Source organism: Notamacropus eugenii, chromosome 2, assembly GCF_028372415.1.
Source record: "Notamacropus eugenii isolate mMacEug1 chromosome 2, mMacEug1.pri_v2, whole genome shotgun sequence".
Classification (NCBI taxonomy): domain Eukaryota; kingdom Metazoa; phylum Chordata; class Mammalia; order Diprotodontia; family Macropodidae; genus Notamacropus; species Notamacropus eugenii.
In genome coordinates this window covers 288,411,359-288,438,363 of record NC_092873.1, presented here as the reverse complement: position 1 = coordinate 288,438,363, position 27,005 = coordinate 288,411,359, and the positions used below count along the sequence as shown (strand labels likewise).

Sequence of the window (27,005 nt, the reverse complement as noted above, 5' to 3'; positions counted from 1 at the left end):
TTGCCACCAAGAGTAGGGACATTGCAGGGAAACAATATCTCCCCAACTTCATGTCAGTTCCAGGCAGGAGTAGATGGTCAACTTGCATTCAGTGAGACTTAAAGTCTGCCAGGTGTCAGTGGGGAAATTGAGTCAGGAGAATCAGTAGAACCAGCTGGATTGAAATAGCTTATTAATCTAGTTACTGAAAACCATGTCTATACAGATAGAATGAAGTTGGAAGTTGACTGTGGGACCTAGATCATCCAGGCCTGTATTTTATATAGCAAATCCTGGATCCAACCACCCATATTAGTATTTAAAGAGGAAAAGGACAAATGACAGCCTAGCATCAGGGAGTGCAGGGTTTGAAAGAAAAGGAGGGGTGAAGGGAGGGGAGAATACTGGTGTCTAGGACTTCAAAGAGTCACATTCCTTGACAGCCATGTTAAATTCAGATAAGGAAACAAACCAGCATCCAATTGGCTTTGGCAAGATCATTTACTAATGAACCCAGCTCCCATCTCCATATATCTTATAACACTTATTATCTGACCCATAGCTTTGGGCATCTGCCTTCCACCATTTTTCATGTGCAAATTAACCTCTTCTCTTCAATTTTAATCTCATTAAAGGACATGAGCTGTGTTTTATATCACTCTTGTGATTCATTCTCTTCTGTCTCAACCCTCAATCCCTAGGGATGTTTTGTCATCATCCAGTCCTGTGATTCCATTGGTGTAGAACTTATCTAGTTGCCATAAGAGGGTAAATGTCTCACCTATGGGCATACAGCTTACTGGACATGTCAAGGACAGGGCTCAAACTCAGGCCTTCCTAACTTCGAAACCAGTCCCTCTAACCACCACATCACCCTACCCTTTCATAAGGATTTAGTAAACTCAAAAAACTTCTATTAAAGAGATGCCCAGAACCAGTACTCATACATCCTTAACCAAAGCCCTAGTTATAGGGCAAAATAGTCTGTCTAAGCTGTTGTCCAGAGGGATTCCAGGAACTAGGATTACCTAGGTCCCAGAAATGGAATTTCTCCTAGTAAGGGATGAGTAGAAATCCAGATAAAGAATTTAACTCCCACTCCAATTCTAACTCTTCTCTTAAACTTTGCTATTACTGTCAAATAATAACTGTCCACCTTCCTGATGGTTACCCAGACTCACAGACTAGGTATTATCCTAAGTTCCTCACTCTCTCTCATTCACATCTCATCACATCTAATCTGTTGTCAAGTGCTTCCTACCTATTTTACCTTCTTAACATCTCTAGTGTACACTTCCCTTCTCTTCTTGGACATTGCCACCATTCTAATGCAGGCACCTCACACCTGGACTACTGCATTACCCTGCTGGTTAGTCATCCTGACTCAAGTTTCTCCCCACTCCAATCCATCCTCTGCTCAGCTGTCAAATTGTTCTTCCTAAAGTACAAATCTGACCATGTCACCCCCATCCAATTAACTTTGATGGCTCCCTGTTACCTACAGGATCAAATATAAAATATTTGGCATACAAAGCCCTTCAAAATCTGACCATCTACTACCTTCCCGTCTTCTTACACCTTATTCCTCACCCTCAGTGACACTGGCTTCCAGAATAATCCTTGCACGAAACTACCTAAGGGCTCTAGGCATTTTTGATGACTTTCTCCCATTCGGGGAATACTCTTCCTCCTTATCTGTGCTTATTCCTGACCCCCCCCCCCCCTTAATACTAGTATCTTCCCTCTGTTCATTATCTCCAATTTATCCTATCTATATCTTGTTTGTACATCATTATATTTTTCCTTAGTCTAGACTGTGAGCTTTTCCTGAGCAGGGACTGTCTTTTCTGTTTCTTTGTATCCCCAGTACTTAGCATTGTGCCTGATACATACCGTGTACTTAATAAATGCTTTTTGACTAACTGCCTGACTGTCAAGTAAGCCTCAGTCCCAAGTGCTGGTGAGGGTCTGCGCTCCTGTGATTAGGGGCTCTTATACTGGTAATGCTCTAACCTGGGGTTTAAACCAATAAAGCTTCAGAGAACTCAAGGTATGCTTAATAATGGCTTAATGACTCAGATTGAGGATAGGGGTTTCCGGTTCCTATTTGGTCCTGATTTACAGTTAAGCCTTGGCTGAGGACAGCCAAGAAGCTCCCTTCAAATCTACAGAAGGAGAAGGGGGTGTTTGCACTAGGACAGGATTTGAATTTCTCTAAGAAATGAAAATCAAACTGAAATACAAACAATTCCTGCCTTTCCCCATCACCTTGCTTTAGTTTCTGGAGGACTAGAATAATTTAATTCTAAGTGAGGTCTCAGGAAGGAGGTTGGGGCAATAAAGTCATTGCCCAGAAAGCTTCTGCCCAGCTGCCTTGGTTATTTATAATTTTTTTTCTTCTGAACAGCCAAAACCACTGTCTGATTCTCCCACTTAATTCTTTGCTCAATGGTTTGTTAGATCACATTTACCCTTAGCATTCTTTCAAAAGCAGAGGGAGATGCCTGATGTAGTCAGACTGGTCTCAGCATTCTGCAAGGGTCTTTTCTTCAGGGATAGGGAAGCATTCCAGACTTTGTGGGCCGCGAGGTAAATGCTAGCTCTCCTAGCAAAGAAACTGCTGAGCTTGCCCTCTCCACCTGTTCCAAGGTAAATAGGAAACATGGGGATTCTCTGAACCCCGATCCAGTGCTCTTTCCACAGCCCCAGCTACCACCATTACAGTCCATATGTACTCCGGAAGAGGAGGCATTCCCAGAATACCCTCAGCTCTTTTTCCACAGGGATGCAAAGGATCCCAAAGCAGAGGAGACCTTAGCGCTAAGGCTGCACATACTACTGTAGTCTGAGGTTTGGGAGTTGCTTCCCTTAGCTGACCCCGAGTTGCAGGGGAAATCAAGTACTGAGAGCCACGTCTTGCCCTTGCACAGTATCCCTCACTCGCCTAGGGGTCTAGGTGTTTGTGGCGGTGAGGGACTAACTGGATTCCTGTTTTCCAGTGTCTGGTCTCCGAGTGTCCCTTAGACCCCAAGGCTTGTGGCAAGCAGTAAGCAATGTTCTCCCATGGTGTTCAGGTCTAGGACTTGGAAGGCTGTCCCTGCCACGGGTGCTGGTCAGGCAGAGACTGAGGGCGGGGAGGGGGTAGAAGAAGAAAGGACCTCTCCCTGACCAAGCGCACACTCCATACCTCTCATCCCACCTCTAGTACACAGCTCCCCACTCCACATAGGACCTGGGTAAGGGTTGTTTGGTCCTTCCCACACTCCGCCGGCAAGCTGCGCTCACCTCGGAAAACTGGTCACAGGGTGGCTAGAGAAGGATGTATCCGGCCTCCGAGGGGTTAATCCCCGCGCGGGGCACCGCCGCACGTGACGTGGATAGTTAGTGGATTAAGTCAGGAGGAACACTACCCCCTCCCCTCCGCCCCCCGCCCCCCGCGGCGCGCGCCGCTCTCGGGGGCTCAGGGGCCCAGTTCCCAGGTCCCTCCCCCCTTGGCGCGCACATCCCGCTAGGGCAGCGCGAGTCCCAGAGCCGGCCGGCCCGGCAGCCCGTCCCGCCCAAGTGCATAGTCTCCTCGGGCCCAGGCCCGGGCCCCCAGGAGGCCTGCATGGAGCCCGAGCGCTGCCTGCCTTATGGCGCGGGTCCCGGTGCTTACCCAGCGGCGGCCGACAAGCCCCCAGGACCCCCGCTTCATCTGCACCCAGCTCCGCTCCCCGGGTCCCGGATTGCTCGCTACGCGACGGCCTGCGGAACCTTGGAGCCCTATTCCCCGGAGGCAGCCAAGCCCCCTGCCAAGTACCTGCAGGAACCCGGGCCTGGGTCGACCCTCAACGGCAGGCGCTTTTACGAGGCCCCTGAGGAAGGTAATGCGGGTGGGAGGCTATGGTCGGTAAGGGGATAGACAGACACTAACTCGGGGACGCTGGACTAAGTTCTGCGGACTCTTGGGGCAGCGAGGAAGCTAGGGACCCAGAGTCCCTCTCTCCGCATCTCTCTGGGGCCCTCGCTTCCTTTTCCCTCTTTCCTCAACCCTGCAAAGACCACATTTTCTTTCCGTTCAGGTTACGATTCAGAGCCATCCGAAGGGTTTTGTTCCCATCCCCTCGCCCTCAGCAGCCGTCGGAACCGGGAAAGCCCGGCCGGAGAACTGAAATCTGCTGCTACGGGTGTAGTGGGGTGCTTTGAGAATGAAGAGTGGGAGATTTTGGTGGGGGTGCCGGCGAGAGCCACCCGAGGGTATGATTGTGGTAGGCCGATTGTGTGAGACAAACTAGGTTGGGGGGAGTGGCGTGTAAGCCGCCCAAGATCTCTGGACTTGGATGGGTCGGTCCGGTCCTGTGCGAGAAGCCCCTGGCAGAAGGGAGCAAGGCTTTTGTATGTCGGCCCTCCTCTGGTTCTCAGCTCCAGCTTTCCCCCGCAAGCCTTTTCTCAGCCGAGGCGCGGGCCAGTCCTCAGGTCCCTTCTCCACACTGCCTTAATTTCCCTCTCCCCTTGCCAGCATCAGAAGGGCCTGGCTCTCCAGAAAGCAGCGACATGGACTTGGCTCCTAGGGGCAGTTGTCCAATCGGTTATTCGGTTATTCTCGGCCATAATATTAATGTTTGTTTGTTTTCTGTTCAAATACTGGCTCGCCGAGGTTAGAGTTACTGTCCCGCTGTTTCTACTTCGAACTCTATCAGTCTAGGGCTCGGGTTTCCTGAATTGGATAGAGGAATCCCAGTTCCTCCTCGGGATGTGCCCAGGGCCTGGGTTCTCGAGTCGCTTGTCGGTTAGCTGTTTATCTTTTCCAGAGAACTTATTTGTTTCTTGCCTCCGTGGAGGCTATCGATCCCAGGCTGAGGGTCGTATCTCGAGAGAGCAGAGCGCGGCACAGAGCAGCCAAACACCCTCCGGTGTCTCTGGAGTGAACCAGGGAAATCGGACCCCAAAAAACCTTTGGCTGAGTCATGAGCGCAGGGAAGGCCCTGGTCTTTGCCGTACTCCCGTTTGTCTCGCATCTGCACGTTAGATCTATGAGTAGCCTCTTGGATAACTCCAGTCTTTTGCTCTGCCGAAGGAGTCAACGAGGCCTGGATCTCAAAACTGCCTGCTTCCATCTATAAGAGAGGAGACTGCCCTGAGAGAGCGTCCTGCTCCTCTAATACCTGTGGCCCAACCCGTGTGAGCTGCCAAAGAATCTCGAGCTACCTCCCAGCCCTACGCAGGTCCCCAGCCGACTGGCCATCCAAACCAAGACAATCCTCTCACCTCGGTCTTTGCTTTTTTCCCCCGTCCTGGGCTGAGCGCGAGAGAAGAAAGGGACTGGGGGGTCAACTGTAGGAAATGATTGACTCCTCAGTCCTTCATGTCTGCGTTCTTTGAAAGTGGCTCTCCTGATAAAAACCACAGTTGGAACTTAATGAGAAGCAGTTGGCCTGGCTCCTCAGATCCCCGAGCAGACTGAGGGGCCAGACTGCTTTGTAAACAGCAGAGGTGGAACAGGTACGGCGGCCCGCACTGGGGTGGTAAAACCTGGCTTGATACAGCAAAGAGGGGGGCCCCGGAGGACCCAAGAATTCCCCTCCTCCCGCTTTCCACCTTTCACTGCCCTCAATAGGACTGCCTGCTTGGCTTCCCCGGTCGGCGTTTCCGCAGTGCTCGAGCCTGGGAAGCTACTACGCTGTATGTGGGTGATGCAGGGCCGTTGAAAGGGCCAAGAAGATGAGGGAACAAAGCTGTGGCCATGGGCAACCCCTGAGCATCTCAAAGACCTGAACTCCAGCAACCGTAGGAAAAGCGGGGGAAGAACCGTAGAAAACCAGCATCAAGCAGTGAGGATGGGAGGAGACTGGGAGAGTTTAAGAAAAAACGAAAATTAAAGCAAGCAAAAGAAGATAGTGGAAACGCAGCGAGTGCCGAAAATGTCGGCACAAAAAAAATTTGTTTCTAAAGGAAGACATGAAAGACGGAAGAGAAAACGAAAGGAAAGCAAAAGGGAAAAGAAAATTAAGAGAAAACAGCTGGAACGGAAGAAAAAGTAACAAAGCGGGAGAGGACAGAAAAAAGAAACAAGAGAAAGAACGGGAAGAAGAGGGGAGATGAATAGAGAACGAAAGAAAGATTAAAAAAGAGAGTGCGTGGGGATGGAAGGAAAAGAAGAAAGAAAAAAGAATCAGAGAGGAAAGAAAATAGCGGACCTCAAGGAAGAGCACAAGAAAGAAATGCTTCAAAGAAAGATGAAAAAGAGAAGGATGGAAAAGTATAAATAATGGGGAAGCCGTGGATGTCGTCGGAAAGTCTCGAGACACCGCTGACGCTGACCCCTTTTCCAACGCGGAGAAAAGCTGACCTCTCGGCGCTTTGGTTGCAAACCTGCAGGAGCCGAGAGTCCGCGGGGAGAGAGCCAAAGGGCCAGTCCCTAGTTCGGATGCTCAGCGGACAGCCCGAGACTGTGGCTGCAGCTGTTTTGGAGACCCGATCCAGTTGCCGAGTGGTGGAGAGAGATGGGGAAGGTCACCTCATTTCCCGAGCCTTTTAATAACGGACTCGAAAGATTTCCAGTTGAGACCAGTAATTGTGCAGCTGCTCCCCATCTGGCCCAATTGGTGTCTTTACAAATCGGGTTAATTTCTCAGAAAAAGGCCTCGGTTCCACTCTGCCTCCCCCAGCCGCTTTTATTTATTTATTTATTTTTTTGCTTCTCCCGTTCCCGACTGGGTTTCCCCTTCCTTCTCTTCTCTAGTCTGGCTCAGGGCCTCCTACTTCGGGCTCTTCTCTCTTCCAGGTCTCAGATCCTCTCTGTCTGCAGGAAGAGGGTGAGGGAACTTTGGCTTCTTTGTGGGATTAGTTTGGGAACCAAAAGGGGAGTGAAGCAGAAGTAGGGACCTTTACGTTCCTTCTGCGGCCCGGCCCGCCCAAACCCCGTGGGCTGGATTCCGAACTAGGGCCCCAGGGCCCAGCTTTCAAGACTCAGGGCTGGAATCGAATCCAGAGCTGGAAGACGCATTCCGGATCAAGCAAGACTAATCTGTAAATGTTGTTTGTTCTTATTCCCAGCCCGGGCCTCGGCCCCCCGCGGGTGGTTAAAAGGCTGGCCCCGCTCTGGGAACTAGAGTCATCCCTGAGAGCAAGGAACACGGGACTCCCTGTAAAACAAGAGTTTCTAACTTTTGCTTTGTCGTAAACGTCCCCTCCCCAGAATATCATTTTAAGATAATTTAAGGAAATACTAAATTCTATTTAAAGGCTAGTGAAAATAAAGATGTAACTTTTTTTTCTCCATCCAAGTTGATGGAGTTGATGTCGTCCCTGAAATCTGTCCACTGACACTGCTCCATGAAGACCTCGATCCGACTTTCCTCAGTCACTCGGGCCCCACCGAGCATCTCCGCTTCCAGAGCGCTCTTTCCAGCCAGGAGTCCAGGCCCAGATCACGTCCTCCAAGAGCTCCTGCACCGTCCTCGTCCGAAACCCGCAAGATCGTAGCGCCCAAGTGGAACTGGATGGAAAGGGGTTTGTAGGACAGAGGAGGAGGTGAGGAAGGCTGCCGAAGACAGAGAGCCCCCTCGACCCGGGCAGCACAAGGCGGTGGGGGTGGGGGTGGAGAGAGAGAGAGAAAGAGAGATGTCCGGGCCCCTACGAGAGATTAAAGACAATCAGATTTCACAGTCACAGAACTGCGTCTTCTCTTCTCCAAAACTGCTCCACGGGATACCACCTTCCGCAGCACACATTCACACCCGTACCCTCTTCTCACAGCTCACATCCCGCGTGCGATGTTCGCTGCCCTTACTGAGTATCCAATCCAAAGCCAGTTCTGAACTCAATGCCCTGTCGGGGCTTCACTCCAGTCTTACACTTCAGGAGCACGTCCCATCTGGCTTCCCCAACAGACCAACGCTGACTCTATGCTCTGCTCCTCAGTTCGTCTGAGCGCCTCTCTCCACTGCTCCTGCATCCGCGTATGCACTACACTGCGCAGGATGTGCTCACACTCCTTCTCCGGGTCCCTTTTCCTTTCCCTTATCTCTACTAGTTCCTTTCCGCGTGCTCTCTAAGTGCGGACTTGGAAGCGTGCGGCTGGTCCAGAAGGCAAGAGAGGAGAGACACACCACAGTCAAAGAATCTTAGGTCTGCATAAGACCTCATAGGTAATCTAATTAACCCGTACCTGCAGGACACAGAAGCACCGTCTGCATCCTACCGGCAAGGGACCACCCAGCTTTTGCTTCCACACCTCCTATGAGAGGGGGCCCACGATCTCTCCTAAGTTCATTCCACTTTCGAATAGAGTTCCTCGTTAAGACTTTTACCCCCCTTAGATCAAGGCAATATTTGCAGCTTTGCAACGTCCACCTTCGACACAGCGCTCATCCAGCTGCTGAGCAGGAAGGGAAATGTGTTAAAGTGCCTTCTGAAAAGAGAGACAGCTCTGGAGCTGATGTTATGGGAAAACTGGCGCACAAAGGGAGAGTGAAGAGATCTGACCTTCAGGTGGAACACCGCAGAGTTGTAGGGTGGGGACAGTACAGAATTCAGATATGGGGGCTATGCCTGCGTCACCCCAAGGGTTTCTTTAGGTCTCCACCATCCCTCCCCGCTTCCTCCACCTTTTCTTTCGCTCATAATTTCCATTTCCACTATAAGGTATAAAGCTTTATACTGTCTACTTTTTTTTTAATGCATGGACTTGTACTACTAATCTGTCTTTTACATGTTCTTTCATTTCTAGTTTTCTTTTGGCATCTTTTTCTCTCCAGCCCTTTACATGAGGTTTTCTTTTTCTCCATCCCCCACTGACTATTGCCAGAGACATAATTTCTTTGGGTGCCCTGAATTACCAGAGGAAAACCCTTGAGAATTGCTACCCTGAGCCCTGCTTTCTTCTCACACCCTTGCGGAGGAGCTGAGAGGGGGCTCCACCTTCTCCTTTTTCAAAGTTCTCATTTTCATCAAGACTAGCTGGAGGAGGGGGAGGGGATGCAGCAAGAGTATAGCTTTGCTGTCTGATCCTACCTAGGACAACTAAACTGAGCTCTGTTCTGTTTGAGCCCTCACACACTGGAATTCCAGAAAGTCGAAAGGAGGACATAATGGGTGGGAAATTAAGGATAGAGGAAGGGGTGGGGAGAGGAAGTAAAACACCTGAAGCAGGAACAACCTGGGGTGGACAAAGTACAATCTCGGGTACCTCTGTTTTAAGGCAAATACCCTTTCTTTCCCCAACTTCCCCCTTCCTCCCATTGTGAAGTACATTTCACAATGCTGCACTTTCCCTAAGCTGAATCCTTGGTTTCTTCCAAGATCCATCTGGATCTGGGGTTCCTGATGGATCTCCAAAACAGACACTTTTTGTGAACCACCAGAGTCCCTATACTCCCACTAAGCCCTATTTCTCAAGCAGCTCTCCAAACAATGGTATCTGCATGTTTTTGCCAGGAATTGGAGATGTATTTCCAAGCCATTATCCTTCTGCATATATTCCCCGGTTGTTAATGAAGTTCTTATGCCTGGGAAATTTTGTTGTCCTGCTGATCAAGACCTCCCCAGAGTGGGCTTCAATGATTGCCCCTAGATGTTAGACCTCTAGACTGAGATTTGGTGCCTTCGGGACAGTGCTGCTCCTCCTTACCTCCCCTACTCTCCCCACCCATCCCCCAATAAAAAACCACACTCTACAAGCCACTCTCCAGTTCCCCAGGCAGATTGCTGCTTGCCTTTAAGAAAAGTTTTGCTTGCTAATGTTAAGAAAAATATGCCTCAGTTTTCTTGTGTCTTCTGTCAGAGAAGGGGGCACACAAAAATAGGAAATGGAAACTCTGGTCCTTCTGCCTAGGGCCTTCCCTAGCTTCCCTTAGCCTGAAGCAAGCCATGTGATCTTGTCACCAAAATTCCCAGGAAACTGCCTCTCTCCACTGGACCTCTGAGGGGATTGAGGGTGGGCCCCTGCTGGGAACGGGGCCAGTGACAGGGAAGGGGGATGTGAGAATAAGAGAGTGGTACGTTATTCCTATAGCTCTCTTGGGATAGCAAAGAGGAGAATTTTATGGGGGCACTTCTGGGGGTCTGTTGTCCATGGGAGTGGAAGGAGGAGATGACTGTGACCTATTTTCATCGTTCTCAGAACATGGCGGATCTCCACAAGTGCTTCCTGAGAGAGAGAGTTAACATTTCAGAGTGGAGATGCTAGGAATAGTTCCCAGTTCAAAAATGGATTACCCCTTGCTCATTAATTTTTGGGTTGTGGGGGAGGAGGCTGGAACAGCTGAGAAAGGAGATGGGGAGAAGGGAATGTGAGTAGAAAGGGAAGAGATTTTGCCGTCATTCCTCAATTTGTCCCCAACTATTTCCCTTGTGTTCCATTTGAGTCCTTACTGTTGGTCTTATCATGACCTCCCACAATTCCTGTATGCTCTTGACTTCCTTCCTATGATGCGCCCATTAGGAGACTTGGAGTCATTTGGAGACCCAGCAGGGTCTGGAATCCTCTTCACTGGCTTTTTTCCTCAGAGGGCCCCATTTCTGTTGAGCTCAACTGCAGTGAAGAAAATTCCAGTTTTAAATTTAGTCAACAGAGTCAAGATCCAAGGATTGGGATGGGGATAGGGATAGGGAGAGACAAACTCTTGGGAACCTCATTCCTTGAGGTAGATTCTTTTGGTTTAACTTGAGACATTGAGTTAATTCTGAGAGTTTGGGGTTCAGAGTTTGTCCCTAGGGTTTTTTGGCATACCTGGTCATAATGAGGAATAGATGCCAGGGGATGGGAAATAAGATTGCTTGAAATCAGGATTTGGCTTCTAGTCAGAGCAGGGGTGGGTGGGTGGGGGGAACTCATTAACAAACACTTTTGCTCACCAACCTCCAGCCCAGGGTAGCCATTCCCAGACATAAGCATCAGGCCTGGCACCCTGTGAGAGACATTCACATAGAACATTTCCTTGAGGCACATCGAAGTGCCTTCCCCTGGACTTCCAGATACTTTAGGACCTGTTCCCTGTTCTGTTTTCCTCTTGCCTAGACCACAGAGCACATGCTCCCCCAGGGCCCCCTCCACAGGCAGCCCTCCAGAATGCCAGGCGCCTACTGAGGAGGGAGGGGGAGGTGGAGCCAGGAGACGTCAATATCCCCCCCCCCCATTCCACCCACAAAACCCCAGAGTACCCTTTCCATCCCTCCCTTTGTGTTTTCCATTACAGCGGAAGAGAAGGTCTCCAAAGTCATCAGCTTCCCCCCACTGCCTCTAGACTGTCCAGGAGGCCCCTTGGAGGGAGCGCCAGAGCTTAGAGGCTCCCCAGCACCCTGCCTAGCCAGGCTCCGGGGAGCTCTGAGCCCTCAGCTCACTGACTCAATGGAACTGCCCAAGAGCAAAAACAAGAAACGGAGGAACCGTACTACGTTCAGCACCTTCCAGCTGGAAGAGTTGGAGAAGGTTTTCCAGAAGACCCATTACCCTGATGTGTATGCAAGAGAACAGCTGGCTCTTAGGACCGACCTGACTGAGGCCCGGGTACAGGTGAGAGGGCTCCCTGGAGGCTTAGGTCACTTCTTTTTCTGTCACTGCTTGGAATCCCTCATATTTACAGACCAGGAGATGGGAGACACAGAGGGGTGGAGATCGATGGTGGCCCAAAGGGACACCTCACAGGTATGGGTGATGTCTCTGGGACGTGGACATCAAAGAAAACCCTTTCTCTGACTGGGCTGTAGTGACATACTCAAATCCCTAAACTGAGAAGCTTGGCTGTTTGGTGGGACAGAAGAAGGGGAGAGGTAAGAGGGGTTTACATCTTGCCTGAGAAGTAGTTGCGTGTCATAGTAGGATCTCCAGGGACAGGAGGATCTTACACTATCACTCTCATTGGTTTCTTGACTCTTGCAAGGCTCCAAGCATAACAAGTCTGGTTCATCTGTTCTCCCACTCCCAGGGATTTGGCCCCCAGGATTTGGTCTAGCTTCTTGGATAGGGCTCTGGAAGAAACTAAAAATCTTATGCCCAAGATCTGGGCATAAGGGGAGGAGTTAGAGAGTGGGAGAGAATGGAGCCTGAGACTATGGAAACTGATAAGTTACATCTTGTTCATAAGAGGAAACTTTCACCTAGATTTTCCCAAGCACCCACAAAGTAGGGCTGGAATCCAAGTGGTCAAGGAATCTCTTCTGAATTAAGAAGCCCCCAGCACCACTAAGACACCAGAGGAAAGCAAAGCCCAGATTTGCTATAAGCCCACTGCCAGGTTGGGGGATGGGGATGGGGTGAGGAAGGAAAACAGGGAGAGAGAGAGAGACAGAGACAGAGACAGAGACACAGAGAGAGAGCCTTTGACTGAAAGACTGCTTTGAAGACAGGGATGAGGAGATGCTCTGAAAGAAGAGGGGCTAATTCCAGAAAGGGAGAGCAGAAGCAAGAGGAGGAGGCTCAAACTATCTGTGAGGCCTTGGTGCCCCCGGAAGAGGAGTGAATAGTGATGGGACACAGAGAGGGAAGGAGAGGGACCCCTGAGCACGAGCCTCTAGGCTACTGTGTCCTACAGGTGCCCATCACAAGGAGCCCTGGCAAATCCCACTGTCTCAATCCTTCCCAAATTCCAATCCTTACATTAAGGTCCAGCAAAGAGTTAACACAATGAGGTGGAACCCCCAGTGTCCCATAGCCCCTGGTGGGAGAAAACTAGAGATAAAAACAACTTCAGAAACCTGGAGCCCCGGGGACATCTCAGCTGGTATCCAAGTACATGGACACAAAACAACGATTTTTTTTTCCTGTTCTAGACATGAGGAGACAGATGGAGACATTCCTTTCCCCCACCCCCACACCCATTCCTTCTCCTCAGACTCTCAAATAGGATGATAGATTCAGAGCTGGAAGGAACCAGAGAACATGCAGTCCAGTCTCCTCCTTTTACAAACAAGGAGACAGAGGTCCAGGGAAGTTTAGCAATTGGACCAAAGTCCTAGAGGTGGCAAGCATCAGAAGCAGGATTTGAATCTGGGTCTCCTGCCTCCAGATCTAGTGTTCTTTCCACTGTCCTGAGGGGATATTCACTAGGGTTTCCCAGCATTCTGTGGCTAACTGGGAATCTTTCAGTAATAACATTAGCTAAAATGTATTGAACAGTTGAAGGTAGATGCTATTATTATCCCCATTTTACAGATAAGAAAATTGAGGCTGAAGGAAGGCAACTTACTTGGAGAGGATCACTGAGCTAATAAAGAACAAGGGAATGATTTGAACTTAGGTCTTCTAGACTCTCAAGTCCAGTGTTCCATCCGCTATGCAACCTATCAGACAGATAATACATATTCCTTGATAAAGGTATCTTTTCCTCATTCAGTCTTCCCACTCTAGCTCCATGGAGTTGAGTAATAAAAAGCTACACAAGTGATTGCCCCTGAGCCTGGGCGTAGGTGATGGTGGACAGGGAAGAGAACCAGTTTGTAAACCATTTCTCAGCAATGCTGTCAGGGCTGGTTTGGAGACTGGCAGTTGAGTAACAAGAAAGTAACGAATCTAGAGGAATGGGGGAGGTAGTGGTACATACCCCTGCTCCTCGGGATGTACTGGGTCCTCTGTCACCTAGGATGTCTGCTCCACGTGTCACTCCCCAGTGCTGGGGTACAGAGGAGTTGTTGTTGTCATTGTTGGTGTCTGACTCTTCGTGAGCCCATTTGGAGTTTTCTTGGCAAAGACAGTAGAGTGATTTTGCCAATTCCTTCTCTAGCTCATTTTACAGATGAGGAAACTGAGGTAAACAGGGTTAAGTGACTTGCCCAAGGTCACATAACTAGTAAGTGTCTGAAGTTGGATTTGAACTCAGGTCTTCCTAATTCCAGGCCCAGTGCTCTAACCATTGCACCATCTAGTTGCTCCATAAGATGAAGGGGTTGGACGAAATGATCACTATGATCCCTTATTGTTCTGAATCAATGATCTTTCCTGATCAGAGAGACGGTATTCACAAAATGCTCAGCTACACAAATGTACACAGATATGTACAAGGATGCACCTAGATACAGATACATCTAGATATAGACATAGATACACACACACACACGCACACACACAAACACACACACGTTAGCAATATTTACACCAGAGGCCTGGAAAAACATCTAGAAGAATGACTCAGGTCTGGAGGAGGCCAATAAAACCTTTCCTCTATCTTGGGTCTCTCCCAGCTCTCATCCCCTTACTCATTTGGTTGTGAGTGGTTTGTAGATTTATTAGCCCCCATAGTCCAAAGCTGCATGAGGACACACCCACCTCCCACTCTGTCCTCTTAAGGTCCTTTTTTTCCAGGCTATTTGCCCTCCAGGCTTTCCACCCTTCCTAGTTGGCTCTGTGATCCTGTGGAGCCTATATCCCCTTCCCAATTGGCTGCCTCATGAGAGGAGCTCCCCATCTTTCCTCTGTTCTCCTTTTTCTTCCTCCCCACAAAGGTCTGGTTTCAGAACCGAAGAGCCAAATGGAGGAAACGGGAGAGATATGGGAAAATCCAGGAGGTGAGGAACCCCTTCACAGCCACCTATGATATATCAGTGCTGCCCAGGACTGACAACTATCCCCAGGTAAGGTGAAGGACAGACACAGTCCCTGGGAACCCGGGGATATACTATAACCCTGCCCCCCTTCTCCTCCCACTAAAACCTACCTCTCTCCATTGGGAATTGGAATCTTAAGGACCCTATCTAAGGTTTCAGTGCTTCCATGGGGGTGGGGGAGGGATGCGCAAGAATGTCCACTGTGATTAAGCATCAAGAAAGAAGAAGAAAAAGGGAAAGTCAAGTGAAAGCTCCTTTGCCAACCAGGAAAAAAATAATAATAGCAGAGCAGGGACAAGGAACCCTAGGCAAGATATTAAAATTGACTCGTTCCTTGTTCATTACTATTCACTAGAGACTTTGAGCCTTCATCATAATATGTACAATTTGAATGAACACAAAATAATTAGCTACACTCCAGCGATGGTAGAATTTCCCAGCATTGAAATAAGTGCATTTATAAGGGGTCATATGAGTCCTCTCTGGGTTGGGCTCTAGGTAACTATCCAGCTCACCTGTGCTAGTCTCAGCTCTTGAGGAGAACTGTTGGGGCTCTTTCTTCCTCCCCTGTGTTGGCGGCTCCACCATCTGCTGGAAAAAAGGATGGGTGACTGTTCCCCAGGCTTTATAGTTTTTTGGTTGAAGGAAGTGGAGATGCTGAAAGTCTGAAGAAGAGATCAGGGTTGGGTAGGGGGAAGGGGGCTGGGCATGAAAGCTGCCTTTGGATATTAGAAAGACTGGCTTGTGGAGGAGGGTTCTGCCCTCTTCGTGAAGGCAGAACCAGCTGCAGCCTATGGAAGTTGGAGAGGCAGATATCGGGGTAAAACTGGGACAATTAGAGCTGTCCAAAAGTGGAATGGGCAGCCTAGGAGAGAGCAGGTGGGTCCTCTGCCTTACCCCACCCCTGCCTTGCCTTACTGGAGTTTGCAGGGAGAGTCTGGGTGACCACTTGTCAGATTGTGGTAGAGATGATCCTTTTTCCTTGTTGGATACATACAACAACCTTTTTACAGAAAAGAAACTGAGGCTCAGAGAGATTAACAAACTTGGCCAGGATTCTTTTCTATTCTGAGATTCTATGAAATTTGAGCATTCAGTTCCAGCATTGCACTGACTTCCCTCTAGGGCAGCCCCATCCCCCCATTCCCCTTTCTCCTTTTCCATGTTCAACAAAACACTGTGTTTTCTAGGCTTACATTGAAGTAGAGAATAATATGTGAATTAAGAAATAGCACACTAGGGTAAGGTCATTAGTTGTTCATAAATATATTTTTTAAATCAACTCTTCATTCCTAGATTGAGGGACATTCAAGGTTTCTTAAGTAAGTTCTAAGGAATCATGACGTCTCCACCCTCCCAGACCATTGAGAAGTAGGGGGTAGGGTTGGGGGGGGCGGGAGAAGGTCTGTCTTATGGCTTCCTGAAAGAGACAGTGACCTAAAATGCCCTCTCCCTTTCCCCTCCAGCTGATTTGGAGGCCACAGAAAATTCATTCATTCACCAGTTCTACCATCCCAGCCTGATACCCAGCCAGTCATTTCCTTCATATTTCCCTTCCCACTGCATCACCTGAAAGAATCAGCCACAGGGACATAGAAGCTTTAAAATCAAATTTTTAAATAAAGGTCATCAGGATAATTCAAATCAACAACACAGAAGACACCACAAAAGTTTATATAAAGATTCCTCCTACCTCCCATTTTACTGTACTTCCTCCTCGTAATCCAGACAGGGCCAAAGCATTTACAGTCACTTTCCCTGGAAAAATAAGAATAAATTCTCTCAGTTTTTTAGAGCCTGAGAGTCCTCTGTACTTAGTCCATTGACAATCAGAGCCAAGGAGGCTCCTTCGATAAGAAGTCTTCCCTGATTTCCCTAGTTATTAGTACTCTCCCCTCTCCACCCCTAATGATCTTGTATTTACTTACCTGTTTTTCATATTATATCCCCCACCAAGACAGTCAGTCAACAGACATTTTCAAAGCTCTTACCTTGTACTAGGGTCTAGGCAAAGCATTGTGGGAAACCCTCTCCGCTCTTGGGGAGTTCAAATTCTAATTTGAATCGGGGGAGAGACAACCTACAAAGAATTATGTCCATACAAGATATATATGGTGTACCTAAGTTCAGAGGGAGAGGTAGGAAAGATTTCTTTGAGAAGGTAGCATTTAAGCTGTCTGGAATCAGGAAAACGTGGAGACGGAAGAGAGAAGGGAAACCTAGTGGAACGTTATCTCTTTGAGGTTAGAGACAGTTTTGTTTTTTTTGTTTTTCCCCTCCTATCCCCAGTGCTTAGCCTGGTGCCTCACCCCTTATAGGTGCTTAATAAATGTTTGTTGAATTGAATAATAAAGAAACCACTTGCCGCACTGACCACACCTTCAGCCTGGCCCAGCCTAGACAAGCCAGGAGCTGGGTACTAACAATAATTATATTGTGACTCATAGTTTGCTTTAAATACTTTCCACCCGACAGTCGTGAGAATGGTAATGTAAGCATTGTTAACCCCACTTACAGATGAGGAAACTGAGGTTCAGAGAGAGGGAAGGATAGTGCTGGCCCTTCTATCCCCTTGGATAGGTTTTCAAGTGGCCTAAGGACCCAAGGGGAGGTCCTTTTTTCTTTCCTGTCTCCCCACCCCATGCCACCCCCATTCCCTATGAGGTCAGGGTGCAGGAAGGATACTGAAGAGTCCATTCTGGTCACCACCTTGTCTGAGATCTCCTGGAACCTCTTTTTCTTTCTCAGACTCTGGTAAGTTGCTTCCCCACAATGTGTGGGCAGGAGCCATTTCACTGGGCTAACCCACTGTCCATCGTCTCATGAGAAACACTGGTGGAGCGCAAACAAGCCAAGTCTTTGATGACCTCGGGGACTCAGTTTTCTTTGTCTCTAAAAGGAGTCAGGCTGAATGCTTTTGAGGGTGGAGAATAGGAGGAGAAAACACTAGATAGTTGGTAGTGAGTGGCCAAGTGAATAGAGAGCCCTACCTCTCTGCGTTCAAATCCTGACCGAAATACACGTTATCTGTGTGACCCTGGGCAAGTCACTGAACCACTCTGCTTCATTTGTATAAAGAGGATGTCACTGTTCAGTTGTTTTCAGTCATGTTCAGTTCTTTGTGACCCCTTTTGGGGTTTTTTTGGCAGAAATACTGGAGTGGCTTGCCATTTCCCCTCTGCAATTCATTGGACATAAGAAGAAACTGACAAGATAGGATGAAGTGACTTACCCAGGGTCACACAGTTAGTAAGTATTTGAGGCCAGATTTGAACTGGGGCTTTCCTGACTCCAGGCCCAAACTCTATCCACTTTGTGACCCAGCTACCTAGAAACCTCAGTGTCCTAGTCTGAAGATGTCCTGGGCTTGTGGTTTCTTTGTTATGACAGCATCCTCTATGATTATAGATCATAATCCTTCTATAACTTGAGATAAATCCTGGAGACTTGCCTTGAGGACCAGAGAGTTTCAACCCTACCACAAAGTTGACAAATGTCAGAGGCTGGGTCAAATCTTCCTAATTGCTGGGCTAGCACCCTGTTCACTCTCCCCAGATGTCTTTCTCTTGTATACAGAATGGTGTTGGTAAGATTTGTTCTAGTTACTCCAAAGTGTTTGGGGAGGAAGGGGTAGGAGTGGGGGGTTGACAGGTACTTTGTAGACCATACTGCCTTATGTCCAGATGGGTTTCTATCATTGTTTTTCATTGGGTGGGGAGGGGATCAGCAAGGACCTAACCTCCAGATAGTCTGCCTGTCTTCCTCTTTCCCATTCCTCATCCCAAGGGTTTACCAAACTTCCATGGTGGAAGGTGATGGGGAGAAGGCACTTAGACAGTCAGAAGAGAGATGGCATCTGGCCGTGGACTCTACTACTAAGTAATGTGTAACCGTACTTTCTTCACCTGTAAAATGAAGAACCTGGTACAGATCATTTTGAAGAGCCCTGTCAGAAATTAATGCCCTGGATGTCACTGGGGTTCTCCATGAGCATTGCTGTGGTGGGTGGTGAGTGGCCAAGAGGCTCTTAGCTGGGTTTGGAAAGACTTGGAAAAAAGTGGGGATGACTGCATTTTAGTTTCTTTCCAGAGCCTAGCACACAAAGCCTTGTACTTAAAAGGATCAGCGAATGCCTTAATATGTGCTAAACACTTGAGTGTTGACTTGAAAAGCTAATGCATTATCTACCTCTCATTTCAGCTGCAAAGTAACCTGTGGCCCAGTCCAGGGTCGGGGAGCCCAGGAGGCCCCTGTCTGATGTCCCCAGAGGGAATTCCATCCCCTTGCACGTCACCGTACTCCCATTCCCACAGCAATGTGGCTGGTTTTATGGGCGTGCCAGCCTCTCCGGGACCTCCTCCGGGCATCTATTCCATCCATGGATTCTCCCCAGCTCTGGGGGGCCACAGCTTTGAGACAGCCCCTGATGGTGACTACAAGTCTCCCAGTCTGGTCTCATTGAGGATGAAGCCCAAAGAGTCACCTTCTCTCCTCAATTGGACCACGTGATCAGGCCACCCCAAGACTGGACTTCCTTGGACTGCCCTAAAGATTTTTCTCATCAGATGCAGCCAATCCTTCCTTTTAATCTAACCTCCTCCCACCCCAACCCCCATACACAGGGGAGGGATAATTTCTGCCTTTATTAATTTCCAGATACCAGAAAGGGCACATCATCTACCCCTGGTCTGCCATTCCCTCACCCTCCCTATCCCCCAGACAGAGAGGTCCATAGAGAGAACAGCTGTGCCCACCCCAAGTCCAGCAGCAGACTGAAGTTTGTTTCCTTCCTTCCTTCTTTCTTTCCTCCTTTCCTCTCTCCTTCCTTCTTTCCTTTCCTCTTTTTTGTTTTTTTTCCTTTCTTTCCCAGGTAGCTCCATAGAGAGGACAATAGTTTTCCACCCACCTGAGCCTTTCAATAGCTGCTTGGTCCCCTTGCCCTTTTTTTTCTAGACTGCTTCCCATCTCCCCAGTTCTGGAGGAGATGCAGGAAACAACTGCTCTCCCTCCTCTGAAGCTTTGCATCATTCAACCTGCTACCTCCCAGATGCAGGAAGTCTTGACTCCAGGTTGGGGTGGGGCCCCAGGTAGATGAGGTAAGAGCTAGGTTGGTGAATGCTACAGAATGTTCAGAATCTCCTCCATCGAAAATGAGAAACAAGAAGAAAGGAAGGATCTAGTGAGCTCCAGTGAGGGACAGCAATGAGAGAATAGGAGTGGGCAGCCAAGCTAGCACCATTCGTACCATGCTCTTTACAACTTCCTGAGTACTTTCACATACATCCTTCTGAGTGAACCCCAAACTCATAGTAAGCAGTAGGAAGGGTAATAAGAGAAGAGACAGGATTCCACTCAAACAGGTGGACCTGCTCCATGTTTTCTGCTGGCAGCATGAGGCTTAAGGCTGGCAAAGACCATAGGGGTCCTTTAGTACAATCACTGATTTTGCGGATGAGAAAAGAGGCCTGGAGAAGGTTAAATGACTTACCTATGGTCACCCAGGTAACAAGGGAGAGAGTCAGGATTTGAAGTCAGGTCCTCTTTAGGTCTTTTTATTATACCATTCTGTTGAGGATGGGCATAACCATTTTCCAACTTCTAAAGGTTTCTTATTTCCATTCCCAGTCAACAGCAGGAAAAAAGGAAGTAAGGAGAAACTTGTGAAATGGGATGGGATAGGATAGGGATGGGGATGGCTCAATAGCATGATCTCCTGGTCCAAATCCTTAGTCAATAGGGTGGGAGTCACAACCTGAAAATCTTCAAGGAAGAGAAGAACTTCATGATGTTGAGTTTTCCTTACCCCTACTCTCAAAAATCTTGGGCTAGCTCCCTCCCAGAGGAATAGATGTGGTATTTGGGGAGGCTCTTCCTCTGGGCCCTCATCCTACCATGCCTGAGCCCATTTTCCCCATTAGTTTGTGGAATCATCTCCTGGCTCCCCAAGGAACTGAAATTCCAAAGGAAATCACCAAATATGGCAATTTTGGTGAGCCCTCCCATGGTTTATGTCCAGAACCATGACAGAACTGTGCCTGGCTGTTGCTGTGGGAACACCAATGGTTTCCAAACCATCTCCTCCCAAACCCTGGAACCCACTCCTCCATAAATAAGAGTTGTGACCCAATTCTTCCATGGTGTCCCCATTAGTGGACATCAAATAAATGTTGATCCCATGATATTCTAATCACCCTTATTTTATAAAAAAAAAAATCTGCGAAGATTTTGTCATTTGTCAAAAACAATAAAAGCCTTTCTTTTTTGTTGTTGTTATTGTTGTTGTTTTTTAAAGAGAGGATTGATTTCTGACACATTCAGGCTAAGTCCTTGGTTGTTTTCAATCTAGCACGGGATGTCGGGGGATCATCACCTGGGAAGTAGAGGCCCCTAGCTTGTCCCTCTTTCCCATGAGGAATGCTATCCACACCCCTTCCCCCAGTAGGGCCATGAAGCCAAAGTCTTAGAGTATTGGAACTTAAAGAGATTATCTAATCTGGGCTTCTTGTTTTATAGAGGAGGGAAGATTGTCAGGAAGGCAGCATGCTTTGCTCAGGGTCCCATGGCTAATAGATATCAGAGCTGGGAAGAGAGTTGAGGACCTCTGACTAGTCCCTAATCACATTCTGACAGTCTTTCCCCCAGACACATACATATTCCTCAGCTACTCATTTGGGAGATCCTGGCCCAGGCAATGTCTTGCTCCAAAGAGGGCCAAGGTTGGCACTCCCACTCCTGGGAGAAAGGAAGGGAGGGAACTGGGAGGTGGTGGATAAAGTGCCAAACTTGGAGTCAGGAAATTGTTATTCAGTCCTTTTCAGTCATGTCCCCCATTCCCCATTCATAACCCCATTAGAGGTTTTCTTGGTAGAGATACTGGAATGGTTTGTCATTTCCTATGCCAGCTCATTTTAGAAAACTGAGGCAAAAAGGGTTAAATGATTTGCCTTGTGTCACACAACTAAAAAGTGTTTGAGATCAGATTTTAACTCCAGTCTTCCTAACTCCAGGCCTGGAGCAACTTAGCTGCCTCAGACCTGGGTTCAAAGTCTGCCTCAGATCTGTGTTAGCGGTGTGATTTAGGACAAATGACAACCTTTCTGTCCCTTGGTTTTCTCATCCCAGCTGAGGACGCTGGACTTGGTGGCCCCTAAGGTTCTTTTCGGTTCTAAATCTATGATCCTATGGTTTCTGACTTTGATGATCTTTCCTTAGCCATTTCTTGGACCACTGCTTACTGCCCTAGAAGAATCAGACAGGGAGAGTTGGCAGTGGAGGCTGCAATTACTTAATGAATTCTTGTTGAATAACTAGAGTTGACACTAGAGGGAGTGTCCATCTGTGCCCCACTGGCTTGAGGCCTTGGCCCCGTGTCCTTGTAGGCATGAATGACTGAGCAGGGCCTAAGAGTGTGGCTTCAGATATTTAAAGGGCTTTCCTGTGGAAGGGGAAATAATTTGTTCTGCTTGGCCTTAGCAGTCAGAACTAGAAGCAGGAAAAACTTTCTAACAATTCGGGCAGTCCAAAAATGGCATGGGGCTGCCTCCCTAGAAAGTGGACTCCCCACCTTTGGAAGCTGGAACGGAATGTTACTTCAACTCCCTCATTTTACAGATAAGGAAACTGAGGCCCAGAGAGGATGAGCAACTTAGCCAAGGTCATGCAAGGTAGATCCAGAATTCAAACAAACCCCAATTCTCTGATTCTAGATTCAGCATTCTCTAAGGGATATTGGGAAGGAAGGTGTGTGCATGCATGTGGGGGTGGAGAGGGATGGGGGGTGGTATTTAGGGTTTCCTGCCATGCATGGGATGGGAGAGCAGTTGGTTGTTTCCTGCTCCCAGACAGCCCTAAGTCTCAGCCTGTCTGAGACTCCTCCAAACCTCTTGAGCTGTGGGGCATCGACAAAAGCCAGGGCTCTTTCTTGTGGTTTCAGGGTATTAACCATTCAATCCTCTGCCTTATCTCTTCAGGCAAGGGAAATGCAGGCTCCTGCGCCTGCACCCCTGCAGTAAACACAAGCACATCGCTCAGAAAATCTCAGCTTCCCTCTTCTCAACACCCCCTCCTTAACTCCTCATCTTTCAGGCCTGGAGAAATCCAATGGCACAAAGCCACACAGTCCAATTTATCTCCTGTCGGGTCAGGCAGAGAAATCAGTGCATACTGGGAGCCAGGTCAGATTCCCCACCCAAGATCTTCCTGCTGAGGAGACAGTGACAGGACCCAGGCACCCCCAGTCTTGCCCCCACTTTTGGTCTCTGGAAAAAACTGGCACTGCTCCCCCCTCTTGTTATTCTCTTTCTTTTTCTGACTTCAGAAATCAGAGTGCCAGGATTCAGAATGGGAATGCCTTATCAATCCTGATGAGTTGTCTTGGAGTTTGGGAGCTGGGCAGAGGGTGTAAGTGTGAGGGGCTGATGGCAGAGGTGATGGGAAGGGTCTGAAACCACTTGGGAAATGTGCCATGTGGCCCTAAAGAACGTAGGTTCTGGGGGTCGGTGTGAAGGTTTCCATGTCTTGCTGGGTAACTTCATTCTCAGGCATTGTGGACAGAGCAGAAAATGCCAGAGTGGAAACCGGGGTCTTTCAGCAAATCTCTGCCTACTTAATTCAGTGGACTGAAATCAGCTGCCTCTTGCAGAGCTCTTGCCCCCAACTCCACTCCCTCCCAGGCTTTAATTCAGAGGGAGCTGACAGTGGGGGCCTGAGGACAAAGATCTTCCATAATCTGCCAGTGAAGGATGGTGAAGAGGACTTGGAATCCCTTAGAGCCATTTCCCATCTCTCCCAGCCACCATAAGTACAAAAGCATTCCTTAGAGCATAGAAAAAGAAAGTCCCTGTGTAAGCAAGGTTGAAGCAGGGTTTCAAAGACAAAGGGGACACTCCACATACACCTTCTCCAGGGCTGCAGACCTGAGCTCACTTTCCCCCAATATGTCAATCCCCTCTGTCTCTAAGGGCTTCATTCCTGGGACCCTCAAGTGTTTACATGAGGCCAGGAGACTTGTAGTCCTGATCTGTCCACTTCAATTAAACTGGATTCAATGCAACATTTATTTGATTTCTGTGTATGGAGATCCATTTTTAGTGGGAAGAAAAAGCGTGAATGAAGAGAGTCCTCAGTGTCTTCTGCTAGAATCTGACACCCCACTCCCACTCCCCTTTCAGGAAGCAACCAATAATAGTGTGTATATGGGCCTGGCACTTCTAACTCCTGAGTCAGGGAAAGAGATGGAGGCAGAGATGGACAAACAGAACACATACAGCAGGATATATTGTTTCCAAAGGACAGTGTATGAGGGAGATGGTGGGACTGGGGGTGGAGCCAAGAGGGAACAGGGCCAGAAAGGAAGTAGGAGAAGGGGAAGACAGAGAGAATAGGAGAGGATGGGAGACAGTCCTAAGTGTCAGGGAGACCAAGATAATGACAGGGAGAGAGAGAACAAGATGGAAATGGTGGGGAGGGCAGTGAGGCCAGGACTAGTACTGGCTCCAGTCCAGGGGAGATCTGCCCACAGCTCGTATTTCTTCATCTGGTGACAGCTAAATGAACATAAAGCTAACTTTACAATCGCTGGCTTCACATATAATGAATATGGATAGGCATCCTCAGAGCTTGTTTCTCAGGCTTATCTCTGAATTGACAAGTCTCCCTCTCCTCAGGCCATCCTCAAGCCAGGAGTCAGACCATCCTCCCAGGCCAGGGGCAGCTGCAGGGCCTTCCACCTGCTTCCCATTAGCCCTGGGCTTGTTTTCTCAGACTGCTCTTCCTCTGTTCCCCAGGGTTATCTCTCTGGACCTGGGAGAGCTCAGCTCTCAGCTGCTGGAGTCCCACTTCCCAAGCTAGCTCTTGGACTCAGGCTGCCTGATCCAATGTCTCTCAGAAGCCACCTCTTTCCAACCAGACCCCAGAGGAGGGAGGGAAGAGTGGATGGTGAGGCACATAGCAGATGGCTCTCAGATGAGCAAAAACAAGGCAAGGACCTTGACTTCACACATCACTTAGGTGCCTGGAGTCATTCGGATTTGAATTCAAATCCAGCCTCAGACACTAGCTGTGTGACCCTAAGAAAGTCACTTAGCTTCTGCCTCAGTTTCCTCAAAAACAGCAGAATGGGGATAATAATAAGACCTATCTTCCAAGGTTGTTGTGAAGATGAAATGAAGTATTTGTAAAGCTTTTAGCATAATGACTGGCACATAGTAGGTGTTAAGTAAATGCCTATTTCTTTCCTCCCTCCCTCTTCCTCCCCTCTTTGCCTTCTCTCTCCCTCTGTTCCTTCTTTCCTTTCCCTCCTCCCTCTGTTCCTTCCTCCTTTTCCTTTCTTTTTCTTTCTTTCCTTCCTTCTTTCCCTATTTTCTAATGTCTTTCTGCAATGATGATGTGTAGAGGGTTGAACAACCCTTTTATCTGTCTTGTTTCTGGATGTGATAGAGAAGGACGTCCTGAGCTGTGAGTTCAAAGATATAGGCCCAGCATGTATAAGAACTTCAGATCTCAGCACCAGCTGGCAGTTCTCTCTTCCTCAGGCAGGAGACAGCTTCAGCTCCTCTGTCTCTCAGAAACATGCCGCCCCTAAAGCTTGAAGCTCTGACCAATAATTCTGATATACCATAACCTAGTGATGGTTTTGTTCTCACCAAGGACTCCCAGAGCGCTGCCTTCTACTCTCCCCCAGAAGTGCCTTGGGGAATACACACTCCTGGATGGAGTAGGGTGAGAGATTTAGGGAAAGGGAGAGAAGGTGGGAAAAGAAGCTCCATCTCCTAACCTCACCCTCTAGGAAACCAGAGGTAGGAATGAGTCACATTTCCCAGCTCACAGCCACATACTTTCAATTCCCAAGTCCTCCCTTCTCCCCTCTCCTTTGTCTATGGCTTCTGAACCTCAGCCTCAGGGGAATGAAATCTCAGGAACTATTTGAAGTTACAGGTCAAGGCTTAGACCAATAATAGGAACTGCTTCTTGTTAGAGACATTTAATCCCCCCTCCTCATTCCCAACTATTTACACATCAACCTGAATTATAGCCCTAAAGACTAGACCTTCTGCAGTCCCCAGCCCACCCTGAGGGCCACAGGGACTGGAGTTGGCAAAGGCCTGACACACTTACTGGAAACAAATGCTTTGAATGGACTCCTGGTCCCAGAGAGCACTCCTTCTCTAAGGGGCTGGCTGGTTGGGAGACTGGGCCAGGCTTCCAGGTTCTCCTCAATGTGTTCTAGGGAGGCTTACGTTTCCCCAAGCCCTGCAATGTGTGGGCTTACAAGAAATGGGTAACTTATTCCAGCACAGGCTAGGTCTGGGCTAGCTCATTTCTTGTTAGCTCATCCATCTGTCAAGCCTTGCTCCTTTGTCCCAACGGTCTTCAGCCTGATGTGCTCACATTAGATTAGTCTTGCTTCCTAAGCCACCTAATCTCAATTACAAAAAAGAGTACCTAGTACAACCATGTTGATCACTAATATCAAGTACTTTGCACTCCTACTCATACCAAGAACACACCTAGAAAGCTTGGGCTGACATTTGCAAAGCATGGTTGGCAGAGCATTGCACTGAGGTGGCAGGAGACATGACCTAAAGAGTACCTGGTGATATGGTACACTGGCAACAGCGCAGGACTGGAAATCTGGAAACCTGGATTTGAACCATAGCTCTGCCACGAACTCGCCCTATGGCTTTGGACAAGTCCCTTCTCTATGGGCCTTAGGCTCCTAATGTGAAATTAGGAGGATGGATTAGATTATCTTTAAGACTCCTTCAGTTTTAGTATGTTAGGATGCTACTGTATCCATCAGGGAAGATATGAGAAAAGTTGAGAAGGACAGGTTTAAGGAAGCAGGAAATAATCAGGCTGGATGAGCTGAAGGACACATGCATTGTGGCAAAGACGAAACATCAAGATACTACCAGCTGCCCGCAAGTGAAACCCAAGGGCCTCCTTCCTCACCCTGGCAGGGAGTAGCAGAAATTCCATCATGCAAACCAGCAACATCAATTTCCCTTTTCCTAAGCACATTTCATTTTTGGGCAAATGGCCACCCAATCACAGTGCCTTTATGTTTTACACAGGCCATAACTGCAGAGACCACAAAATTGGCACCAGTTCCCCTCCCGTGGCTCAGAGAGTCAACTCTGCTTCTGAGAGGTGCTGAAATAGCAGATTATCTCTTGAAGCTCAAGAGAAAGGTGCCCATCTGAGGTCTCAGAGATCAGAGTTCAGGGGCACAGGAGGATGTGGGCTTCGGACTGCGGACAGGGGGAAGAGATTTAAGGACTTTCGTGTGGCTCCTGGGCTCTGGATGGAAATAGGGCATGGTCAAGTCATTGAAAGCAAGCTAGAAGAGGCCTGTTGAGAATATGATAGCTGACCCCTCCCTGGAAGACAGGTGAGCTCCTGGAACGGAGCACATGTCACCCTTGCTTTTTCAATGCCCAAGAGGCTTTTAGGGACTGTTGGATTCCACTGGGCTTCCTTCCAAGTCCCTGAGGGTCATTCTGATG

General features: G+C 48.5%; 1 protein-coding gene across 1 annotated transcript; it reads left to right on the top strand.

Moving 5' to 3' along the window:
* The first annotated feature begins 3,446 nt into the window (after positions 1-3,446).
* On the top strand, positions 3,447-20,761 carry ALX3 (ALX homeobox 3). The gene is made up of 4 exons (XM_072644278.1): positions 3,447-3,842; positions 11,157-11,473; positions 14,398-14,526; positions 18,700-20,761. Exons 1-4 carry the CDS (start codon positions 3,587-3,589, stop codon positions 19,006-19,008), a joined length of 1,011 nt encoding a protein of 336 aa, XP_072500379.1. The 5' UTR covers positions 3,447-3,586; the 3' UTR covers positions 19,009-20,761.
* The last annotated feature ends 6,244 nt before the right edge of the window (positions 20,762-27,005 follow it).